General features: G+C 34.8%; 1 protein-coding gene across 1 annotated transcript in view; it reads left to right on the forward strand.

Annotated features, from left to right (window-relative positions):
- Window positions 1–12,516, forward strand: part of CFAP54 (cilia and flagella associated protein 54) — a 112,147-nt gene that overhangs the window by 4,997 nt on the left and 94,634 nt on the right. The window contains exons 2-9 of the mRNA XM_027679928.1: window positions 581–686; window positions 4,875–5,021; window positions 7,048–7,219; window positions 9,108–9,166; window positions 10,493–10,636; window positions 10,948–11,061; window positions 11,161–11,259; window positions 11,795–11,993. Of these exons, the coding sequence (XP_027535729.1) occupies window positions 581–686; window positions 4,875–5,021; window positions 7,048–7,219; window positions 9,108–9,166; window positions 10,493–10,636; window positions 10,948–11,061; window positions 11,161–11,259; window positions 11,795–11,993 (1,040 nt within the window). The remainder of the gene's footprint in view (window positions 1–580; window positions 687–4,874; window positions 5,022–7,047; window positions 7,220–9,107; window positions 9,167–10,492; window positions 10,637–10,947; window positions 11,062–11,160; window positions 11,260–11,794; window positions 11,994–12,516) is intronic.

Raw genomic sequence — 12,516 nt, forward strand, 5'->3', positions numbered from 1 at the left:
TATATATATATATATATATATATATATATATATATATATATATTCTATACACCTATACACTCTATAGCTCAGTTTATTCCATGGCTACCAGTTCCCAAGATTGCAGCTATCTGACATACATTGTTATTTTGGCATCTTTTTTCCTGCTCGTAACATCTGTAGTTTCCAGTCCAATAATTGCTGCGAGCTGTAATTCATTGAGTTTAAAATATAAAATGGTTTCTTCAAACAGAACCTCTCAAATACTAGCTGAAAGGTGGGACAGATTTTCCACTTGTGACCATGTTTGAACAATGCAAAGGGGTTAATACTAAGACATTTTAATAAGAATTTACATGGGAGAAAATTCATCCTATTTAAAATGTGTGATAGAAACTGGTGACAGAAATGAAACCCAGAAATGTCCTTGTCTGCATGTTAAATCCAGCTTTAATGATCACTTGTTTTGAAATATGTAGAAGTTCAAATAGATTTGGAAGGAAGGAGTTTTCACCATTTCAAGTTTTCCTGATTTGTTTACTTGTTATGACAGAGCTGCTGCCAGTTTAATCTGAAACCTTTTCTCCTGTATCTTTTTTAGAGCAAATGCTTTGTTTAACATTTGGATCAACTATAAGTCAAAACTACCAGAGTGGTATTACAATGAAAGACTCGTGCAAGTTGGTGATTCCCTTACCCAGATCAAAGTAAGTCATATGAAATTGGAAAAGGTTCAGTCACAGTGTATGTTTCATTATATTTCTGTGCTACTTTAATTTTTAATCATATTTTACTGGCAGGTATTTAGAGAGTAGCTAAAACTTTTACAAAATAATTCCAGTGAGAGTTGGTGATTTGTATCTCTTGCTTATTTTTGTAAAATCGCCCTGATTTTTTGGTATGTTTTCTATATCTATGTTTTCTATGCAGCCATTGCCTTTTTAAACACCCTAAAATTTTTCTTTAATATTTGTTTGATGTTTCAGCACAGTAGAGTATAATATCTCATTGCGCCTTTAGATGCTGTTTAAGTACAAATTGGCAAGGATAGAGCAGTTCCACTGACTCAACTCAGTGCTTAGTTAACCAAATGTGAACAAAAAGACAGGAGAGGAACAGAGAACAAGAACCAGAGTGCAATTACAGCTATATGTATTGGTGGTGCTCCTGCATCTTGAATTATGTGTGCACTTCTGATCTCATCAAAACATTTAGATCACAACTGAAACAAGGAGCTAGACTGTTGAAGATTGAGAGTATTTGGCAGATGTTTCACCATGCGATAACTGTATTTTTATACTCTTACTTATTCATCTGTTACCAGCTACTGTTGGAGATGCGATACCAGGCTTGTAAATGTTGAACTGACTCAGTAAGGCAAATATATTCTTATAAACTATTTGTCCTTTGTGTTTTCTGGGAAAAAAATCCATCAAGGCTGAACCACTTAGTGCCTCAGTGGTATTTGTGTCAGAAAATCATCTCATAAAATCTGGGGCATTCAAGGGTAGTTAATAAACAACACTCAGAAGCAACTTGGAGATGTATAGTTGGAAAGCTAGTTGCAAGTAATTTCTTTTGGGTTTGAAGAAGGGTGTGTGGTCCTGAGAGATACAGTTATGAAGTGAAAATACTGAGGAATTACAGAATTATAGGTTAATTTATTATAAAGGTTCAATACTTGAAAAGCTGCTTGAGAGAATACAATTAAAGTTGTAGAGAATTAGTATCATTTAGAGTAAGGAACAGTTCCTAAGCAGATGCTGTCTGCTTACTGTGATTTTGTGTTTGTAATAATCCATCAGTGGATTTTTAAACTTTTTTTCCATGAACATATTAGAAGATATTTATTTGGTCAATATACTTTGCTGGCTTAAAGCTCTGGCTTTTTAGTTTGTCTGTATTATGGGACAGTGAAATATGTATTTTGACTTTGTCCTTCAGTCTTCCAGACCTATTTCAGACACAGATTTTTGATATTAGTCTTCTAAATAGTTGATTTTCCTAGGAAAATTATATTTATAGGATAAAAGTTTGTGGAAGTCTATAATTTATTAGTAGAATCCTTCCATGCTTTTGGAATGGTTTCTGTAACTTCTACTTATTTTTTAACATAATGAGAATAAAAAATTACGTTAAACAAAGTTCGTATTTTTTTCACAACAGGAATATTAAATTTTAATTCTCCCCTCCCCCCTCTGGAAAGAAAAACAGATAGCTGACATTGTGTTTAAATTGAAATAATTTTTAGGAACTTGACTTCTGTGTTCGAAAAGAGTTAAATGCCAATTGTCACCTGTATTCACTCTTTTTCATTCTCTGCAGCATATGTCACTTTAGATTCCTTTTTTTGCCCTAGAAAAGAAGAGGGAATAATTGGAAATGTATCAAGATAGTTTGAGGGGATATCTTTTTGAGGAACATATCTAGGGAAGCTGTTCTTTCACTATTATGTCCTTTGTTTATGGAAAACAGCAACAATAAATGCTATCTGTGATATTTGTGGAAAGTATATACGTGTGGCTACTAGGTGAGCTTTTCCATAGACCACAGGAAAGGAATGCGTATCATGCAGATGTTATGAAGTCTTATATATCATTAATTGCATTTGTGGAACCATTCTAATTGAAGGTCATGGTGTAGGTTTAGAAAAATAGAAATACAGAAATATAGAAATGCTTAAGGAAGCTTGAATAACAGCAGTTGTTAATAGTCCCCTCATTGCCTAGGCAAGTCCATTCGTGTTTTCTTCATGTTCATATTTTCCTGAAGTTTTCTTAGCTTCTGGGCACTAGGAATTGCTTGGAACTTTACATGAAGCTTTTAGTACTTGAGAACTGCTGCTCTTCCGATGTGCACAGTAGGGTTATTTCAAACACACCAAACCCTGCTCTCTGTACTTTACATTGGCTTCCCATAGCACCACTCAAATATTTGGTCCTTGATATTCAAGGTGCTTGATGACTTGGCCCTATATTGCCTAAAAGTAATCTAGAGTTCTCACTAATGATTTCTGCTTGCTGCCTAAAAATAATCTAGAGTTCTGGGTAAAGATTCTGCATGCAACTTCAATCCTCTAGTGTAATGTGTTTTTCTACAGTAGAAGTAAAGTTATCAATGTTGTTGAAAAAGTTGTTTTGCTGGCCAGCCTAAAACTTTGAGATGAGCTTTGTTTTGGAACTCCCATTTTTAAGTGCATTTCTTTGACTTAATTTTAGAATTAAAACCTAGTTTTCATTCTATCCGGTTTTATCCTGGGGGGCAAAAATGATAGAAACAACATGAGATGGATATTGCAAATTTTAAATGTATTACAGGAAAGATGAATGTGACGTAACACCAAGTTCTGTGATAGGTAGGGTAAAGCCCATTTCATAAGTACCTCTGTTGACTCCTAGTTGAAAACTACTGTTGACTATTTTTTAATCTGCTTTTACATTATATAATGATTAATGATGTGTAGTCTTTAAATAATTATTATTGCATATGAGTAGTTAGTGGGTAATCACCAACTTAGCTGTCTGTTCTGCTGCTATTTTTTTAATGCCTTCTCACTTTAGATTGCTTCCTATTATGCATCTGCTATGTATTTTTTAGGACACACCTACATTCATGAAGTCATGTATCTGGAAATTACTTAGTCCATTAGTCATCATGCTGATCAGTACTGACTCGTATTTTTCCCTGCCTCCCTCTCTGCCTGTATGTGCCTGTTATCTCTGGTCATACACCCATATTTTAAACTGTTTAGGAGAGAAATTACCTTTTCGTTATGTGTCAGTAACTACCTTAATGGTATTCTGATCCATGGCTTTGGATTCTAAGTATTATCACAGCCTGAATCGATGTGTTAAGTCACGCAAGTGACCGACTGCCTGTAAATGTCCATGGAAAGTCAAAGTCTTTGTGTATGGCTGCTGCTGTCACACAGCAAAGAGGATAATAGGGCCATGTGAGTTAGACTCCTCAGATGATTAAAAATTCAAGGTAAGTGTTACTATGGTGGTAGGAATTTATATTGGAAAAAAAAAGTGAGTACAAGGAAATACATAAGAACTTTCTGTGATTAAACATGAAAGAATCATTTTTACAAATGGGAATTAGTTACTTTTTCCTCGAGCATTTATTTAGTGTGTGTGCTAGAATTAGTGAAATTGGTAGAGAAACCTCTATATAATCTTTGCTGCGGAAGAGGTCGTGGTGACTCGGTAAATGGCACTTCCACATCTGAGTCAGATCTGAACCATAGTCTCAGCATGATGTTAGTGGTTCAACATGTAGCTGGGGAGCTCTATTTTGAATGAGATATAGAGCTCAGTATCTGTTTGTTAACAGTTCTTAAATACCCAGTGGCTGATTTCTTGGCTATATGTAAGTTCCAGTTGTCACTTGTTTCATTCTTTTTTAGTGCATCTTAATCTTCCTCTCTGCTTTTATAGAAAAAAAGGGCTTTGACAACAGAGAAACAAGAAGGAGAGAAGTGATGATGTCTGTATTGTTTATAAAGTTCTACATTATTGAATACTTTTCTCAGAATTGTAGTGTCATTGTCGTTATTGTTGCAAAGCTGCAGAACATTCCAGGAACCCTTTGAGTTTATTACATTAGCCCAGGATCCTACTTTTTATCACAGTTGTTCTGTGATAGCTCATATTTATGAATAAAATAAACAGAAACTCACAAAAACTTGCAAGCCATTCTTTTAAGTTTTTCAGCCTTTCATATGCTGTGTTCACACCGCATTGTTGAATATTTGTGTAAAACTGTAGTGTTTTACTCTCAGTTGCTCTTTCACATTGATACTTTTTACATAGGGATAATAAAAAATAATATGTTTTATAGAAATAGAAACATTATATACAAACTATAAAAAGAACATATTATTAATTTTTCAGGAATATAAACTGGCACTTTTCCACTGCTATGAAAGATACCTTCAGCAATTCGTTTCTGTAAACCTTGGTGATATCGTGGATGATGTGCACCAATTTAAATCCACCTTTTTTCCATATGGTTTCAGAGACAAAAATGCTGCACTAACGGTAGGTTGTGGGTTTTTGTCATTTTTTTGGTCAAAGACATTAACATATTCAAAGTAAGTAGCTTATTTTATCCTCCCCTAATGTGTTTCAGATTAATTATATATTAACATTAACTAATCTTTATTAACTTGTTGCTATAAATTGTATTGAGATTTAATGGTCATGTGCATGATATGAACATCTGGAGTTGGGGTATATTTTTAAGAGGATATAAGTGCTTAATGCTTTTGTGGCATAAGCCAACCACTATCAACTTAATGTTAAAAAAGGCAGTTTTCTCTGAACTGGTTATTCTGTAACTGTTTACAGCAGTTTTTGCTCCAAATAGTTGCTATTATCCACTGTCAGAATTAGGATATGGGCAAAATTTGATAAATGTACTGCAACTGTAGACATTTCTCTACTGTATGATCTAAGAACTAGGCAGAGTGCAAGACAATTAAAACAGTGTCCTGTAATTTGTACCATTAATGCACAAAAATACTACGGGTAAAAAAGCTCATGACAGTAAGCAAGGCAGCATTGCATTACTCCCTGTAGCTTATCTGCTTGCTATGAACAAAAAACGCAGAATGCTGGATAGTTCAGTAACTGCTTTAAGCTCTGGGAAGCTGAGTGACCTCAAGAGCGTGTTGGAACCTCTTTTTGTTAATTGCTTGTTGAGGTAGGGTCTTGCAGTATATCTTTTGTTATCCATGGAAGAAGGTGTTTCAGTAGATATAGGGGAGATGCTAAAAACGTGTTAGATTTTACCATAAGCAGTTTTTTGCTGAGAAGGTCTATCTTCATACATAGTGGATATTTCGAATTAACTAATGCAAGTTACTCTGTGATCAAGAGCAATGAACAGAAACAGTAAGCATCTCCTGTGTATTGAGGTAATCAAATTCATATTCCTCTAGTCAGAATGCAAATAGGTGTTTGTAGAAGAGAAAAAAGCAGACAGTTTGCTTAAAAGCTAGGAGCACATGTCATGATAGAAGAGATACTCTGTATAATTTTTTTGTTTTTTGATTCAGCTTCCTAGAAAGAATATGATGAAAGACTATGTTAATCCATTTTTAAAAAATGTTTTGTAAACACATTTGAAGTTCCAGAGATGCTTTCTTCTGTTTCCTGTATGTCTGCCTAGACCTTGAACCAACACTAGTGCCAAATGTTATCATGAGTCTGTACTAAAATACCTGTTCTATAAATTTAGAGACTGAGATATCCATAAATTTTCAGATATGGAATCTAATTTGACAATGATCCCTAAAATTGGAAATGGAAAATGATAATGTGTCAAATGATTACATCTAAAGGCTTTAGATGTAATTTTTTTTTTCCAGGTTTCTGCAGCTAGCTTTTGTTTTTTAGTATAACACTAAGAAAATCATTGAAATGGAGTTTCAGAGCTCGAAACTTTCAGCTTCAGTTAATTAGCTGCAAAAAAAAAATCAAATATTGTTAGGTTAGTAATCTTCTGAGAGGTTGATGGGTACTGACTGGCCATGTCTCACTTAGCTCATTTTCTCACACGTTGGTTTGTTCAGATGACTCTGTACTCCAGACAATACTGTGATCATGTTAGGTATTACAAGGAAGAGAGGGACCAATCCATTTGTAGAAGAGAAAAGTAACAGATGAGAGTGAGAAATAAGATATTGGTGATACAGATGGAGAAGTCTAGAAAAGTTAAGACTTGCCTTAGTTTCTGGATACATCTACAGAGAAGCCAAGAATTAAAGCCAGATTCTTTGAATAGCAGTTTAATGCCTCATTCCCCCTAGACTCCTTTCAGCGGCCCTAGTGCAGTATGTGCATTTTCATCCTGTGACACAGTGGAAACTGATTCAGGCTAATGGTACAGCAACCTTAAAGCTTTAGCACTTTCTCTGTATTCTAATGCTCATTTCAATGTCATGCTGATTTTTTTCTGATATGCTTGATCTTTTCCAACTCACCATTTTGTTGTACTTTGCTGATGTGAACTGACATATGCTTGTATTTTAATTAATTTTATATATGTTTCTGTTTGTTTTAGTTCCATGCTTTGCAAGCAAGAAATGTTTGCATTTATCAGATGGTTTGCAGCAGTGACAGAAATCTCCAGAATCAAGAGTCCCTGCAGACTTGTTTCGATGTCTTGACCTCATTACGACTCACTATGCAAGTGGCTCTACCTCAGGAGAATTTGTGTTGGCTTGTCTACAACGGTACATGCCTTTGCTAAGCAAAGCTATGAAGGGAAACTTTTGTACATGTTCTTTAAGGTCAACCTAATGGTCATGAATAAATCTCTAGTTAGCTTTCTAGTTAGTTTTCACTCACATTAGGGTTTTTTTTTGGTGGTGTTGTGGGAGTTATTATTGTGTTTTGTTTGTTTGTTTTTCTAAAAGAAGGGATTTTAAGATAGAAGTTTCTACCTAGTGTGCCTTCTCAGGTGAACTGTTGTAAAAGCAACAGCTTTTTCATCATAACTGTTTACAGTGTACTAATAAAAAGAAATCTAACAGCACAGTAAGGGCATTTTTTGAGTGAATCCTGATTAACAAAAACACCTCAAGATTTTTTTATTAATAGATGTTTGTGTTTATGAGTTTGTTTTGGTTTGGGGTTTGTTTTGGTTTTTTTAAAGTGGATTATAGGTCTTAGAGTAGAAAGTGATTGCCTGCCATTACATATTTGTATTTTCTAAAGTACCTTGAGGGCTACAGTTAGTAATAAAACTATTTTTAAAATACCATATGAAATTTAAGAATTTTAATCTCTATATAAGCCTTTAATGTGCTACTTGTAAATGCTTGAATTAGGAAAAAGTTAAAGAAAGAATGGAACTTCTGCAGACTAGATAGAAAGAGAATGATGTATCAAGATTTTCATTTCAGGAACAACAACAGTATATTTTTGCTTTGAAGTGCAATGTTATTTAGTCCAAAGTCAATATGCTGTTATGAATTTGTTGTACTATGGTCAATTGTTGCAATATAAATCGAGGAGATAATATGATTTAATTTCATTTAAAAAAATTTACTTTCTCTGAGCTATAGTTGGTCAAAATTCTTATCCTTCTGTTTTGCTGGGACTGGCTTTGCCATCCCCACTTTTGAGGTGTGTGTTTTAGTGTCTGTTTCTATGGGAGAAGAATTAAAGTATATTCACCTGCCATTTTTACATCCCACTGCTTGTGTGCAAGACAGGTCTATGTATCTATCCTGGCCAATAATCTACTCTAATTAGAATTAGGCAGGAACTCAGATCTTCCTGAGTTCCTGAGCATTTTTCTGCAATTTCAAACAATAGATTTTGTGCCTCATTACACATTTGACTGACAAAAAGAAATCTTCCTAGTGCTTGCTCCATTCGAGCTTATTGGCATAATAGCACCCTTCTAGCTATGACAGTTGACACTGTGATGCCTCCTGCTGCCACAGGTGTCCCTTTCTGAACATTCATACAGACAGAATAGGCTTTTTTTCCCCCAGAACTGCAGTGTCTTTTATACTTCTCGGACTGATTTTTGAAAAGCAATTTTATGACATAGCTTAAGTTAAATAAATTTTTGACAGGTTTTTATTTGTAAGTCACTTTGATGCTCTTGAAAACTCTACTTGCTATCAATTTTCTTCATGTCACTTATCATACTTAATATCATGTAATAGTGGTGTTGTCTGCCAGGCCACTGCCATGACAGACTAAAAGAATCGTGTAAGGTAAGGTCTGTGAGGAGAGGTAGTATTTTCTTTTAAAGACCCTGGCATTTGGGGATGAAAAGATTTTTCTCTCCATCAGTTACTTAATAAAAATTTGATACAATACATTTTTAACATTTGATTCTTTTGTTGTACTACTTCATTATGTAGGTATTTTTGAAGCTAATATCACCAAAGAATTTAATGGCTTCATCTTCTCTAATTGAAAAGTTTTTATAGAAAAATCATTAGTTTATTTTTTGTTTTTTAATGAAAAATCAATAGTTTATTTTTCTCTGGAAATAACAACCTGGACAATAAGAAAAGGTTTCAGTTGGTTAACATAACAACATTTCGTGTAGGATGATAGAATTTATCTGTTTTTTTAATTTATTTTAATTTATTTTTGCAGGTACTGTTTATATTTACACCATATGCAGACATTTGATGACGATAGGTCAGTCTGCTAAGGTATGGCAAAATAAATTAAAAGCCTTAAAAAATTTACGGAAGTTTGGAAAATGCACCTGTATTTTGCATAACACTGTACCCTGATGTCTCTATTTCATCATCATTGCCAAGAGCAGTGCTTGGTCACAAGGAAATAAAATGTCTAGATTGCAAAGTGGCCGATTTCTAAGTCCTCATGCCTTCAGGAGTCTGCTCCTTCCTCAGTTGTCGAATGGAGCCCTGAGTAATGTCTTGCTGGACACTTAGATGGCATATGTTAAGCTGTTTGAGAGGATTCTAGGTGCTTTGTTTTGGACAACTATGTCGTGCCCCAAGAACTGGTCTTTTGTTTCCTAAAATGCGGAAATGTACTGACACCTGGTGGCTGGGTTTTTTAGTTGAAAATAGTTGATAAAAACTACCTGGCCTTTCTCTCCTGCCTTTTTCTTTTTGACTGAATGTAATTTTTGTTTGTCTTAGCTTTACTCTTTTCACCTAAATCTTGAACAGAATATGATTCAGCCTTAACACAGTATATTTCCTTATATGTTGGTTATATTAATCTCTAATTGAGCAGGAAAGAGAGATGTTCTCTTTGAACATCTTTTATTGAAATGAGAAGTGATTAAGCACCTCCTTTAACATATTCAGGTTCTTACTATACAGGAAACAAATGAATTGATCGTAGATATTTCAGACTCTTTAAATTTAGACTAAAAGAAAATCTGTATATTGACTTAATTTAGGACTATGGTTGTGCACATTTTATAGCTGACCCAAAGAAAGGGAAGATATTGTTCAATCAATTTAGTAGGACTAATTCTTAAAATAAGACTGTTGATCTTAAAATGAGACTGAGACTATGTTGCTCCACCAGTTAAGACCCGAAAGCCTAGTTCCATGGTTATAAATTAATCTAAGCCCAGGCTGTCAACAAAGAAGACAGACTCCATTGTATCCCAAATAAGCTTGCTGATCTTGTTGAAAACTGATCACTAGAGCTACCAGAAGGGAAAGGGAAAACTGTCAGGGTAAGAGCAGAGGAGAGAAAAGGGCAGGACCTCTGTCTGGTAGGAAGGCTATCATGAACTGGAGTGGTTAAGGTAGTTTGGCGGCTAAAATATAATGCTTGTCCACAGTTTTAGATGGAAAAAAGCAACGCTATGCAGGAGGTATGCTTGAAGTCAATAAAAATGTTAAAAATTAATACAATTTCTGTGATTTCCCCCCCCCCTTAATTTGTCCTACTAGGTGAGGATAAGTCTTTGTATCTGTCCTTTAGTAGTAGGAAGTATATTTATGTAGGTTAAAATGCATTCATTTTGAAACTGGATTTCTTCAACACAGGTTCTGGAGTACTTACTGTGGGCCAGTATATGTATGGAATCATCCATTCCACTCTTATCTGTACATTATTTGACATGGAGAGCCACCTTATATACTGCAGTTTCTCAGTGTTATTTTGATTGTCAAGCCAGCATTCATGGAGAGGTATCCTGATTTACCTTACGTAGCATTTCAGATGCAATCAAATGAGAAATATTTATTTCAATATTCCTGCTTATTATCAGATTGTATGCATTTAGAGTTCTGCCAATATTCCAAATTTTAACTGCAAAGTGGAGATGTGTTTCCACATGTAAATGAGTATATCAACTCGAAGTTAAATGCCATAGTACTTTGTAATATACTCACAGTCACAGACTTCCTGGCATTAAGCAGTGGCCAGCTCTAAAATTAAATACCAACATTCAGAATATGAACACAGAGTATCAATTTTTGGTTTTTAATTCTTTGGACAGGTGTTTGCTCGCCGTGGTCTGATTAAAATTGATGAACTGAAGAAATTAGAAAATATCAGTTCTTCCCCAGAAAATTCAGAGAGGGGAAAGATTTTTAAAGAGGCCACTCTAAAGGTATCATCCTACAATTTATTATAAACAGGTAAAGTAGTTACAATCTCTATGAACAGAACACACAACATAGTTATTTACTTACTTTTTTCTTTTTGTCAGATGTCAGTAATGATTTTCAAAAGAGCAGTATATGAATCCAGAAGAAAGTCGAAAAGCTCTCAACGTGACTCAAGAGTTAGCCCAAAAGAAGCACTGCATGTAAGTCTAACATTTTGTATAATCCTTCTCTTTATTTACTGTTTGCATGTGATGAATATGTGATATAATTCTTCTAAATACACATGGTGCTATACACAAGCAGAAAGTTTTACTTTTTCAGTGTCATAGTTAGCAGAATTTATTAATAAAACTCAGAACAAACTCAAAAGAGGGGAAGATGTATTAATTACTACTTTAGAAAATTATGAGGAGAGATCTGCTTAGCTTTAAACTACATGGCCTTAATACTCTCACTCATAATTTCTATTGTATTATTTTTGAAGTAAAATGCCATGCAGTGGGGCATCTCGTTGCTATGAAATTATTACCCTTCTTAATTACTGTATCCTCTTAGCATAAGGCTTTGCTGTGCCTTTGAAGCATGAAATTAATAACAACAATATATTTTACAGTATGTTATTTTCTGTTTTAAACGTGTACTTACTTTCTGATGGAGAACTGTTTTGAAAGAAATTTTGCTCTATTGTAAGTCAGTTTAGATGTCACAAGGCTTAAATTATCTTTTCTTACTTAGTTGCCATGGCCTCGCACTATTACCGAACGGCTGCTGGTGGAAATGTTTGATGGTGCCGCAGCTCAGTTCCTTGCCATCCTAGAAGCACTCTCTGATAGTAGCAGGAATGTCTTGCACCCTCATCCACCTGTTCCCGATGAAATTGAAATTTGTGATGTCATTGCAGAGCTTTTTTTTGCAGGCCTAGAAATCCTCTCAGGTAACAGCTTAAAGAAGCAAAAAGGGTGTTGGTGAGGAGCCTGGACCTCTGTTTTATTTTATTTTTTTTCTATTAAAAAAATAACTTGCCTGAAGGCATATATTTCATTTATAACGATAGCACCTGTAAACACAGGTAATCTTTCTTATCTTCATGATATGTGAGATAAAAATTGGGGTTGATTCTGTGGTCTGTTATATCAGTAAAAATCTGCAGTAGTTTATGCATATATTTTCTAAGTAAACTGGAGTTTACTTTCTTTGTAGCAGCCTTTACAGTGCTGCACCTTGCATTTATGGCTAAAGCAGTGTTCTTAATACACCAGTGTTTTTACTATTGCTGAGCAGTGGTTGCACAGCATCAAGGCTGTCTATCCATCCCTCCTGTGCCCTAAGGCCAGCAGGTTGGGGGTAGGCAGGAGGCTGGCAGAGGACATAGCTGGCACAGCTGACCTGTACTCACCAAGTGTCTGTTCCATAAAACATCGTGTTTAGCAGTAACACCTGTGGCTAAGAGAGAGGAT

The sequence above is a fragment of the Neopelma chrysocephalum genome, unplaced genomic scaffold, assembly GCF_003984885.1.
Source record: "Neopelma chrysocephalum unplaced genomic scaffold, ASM398488v2 Primary Assembly neopelma1_59, whole genome shotgun sequence".
Taxonomy (NCBI): Eukaryota; Metazoa; Chordata; class Aves; order Passeriformes; family Pipridae; genus Neopelma; species Neopelma chrysocephalum.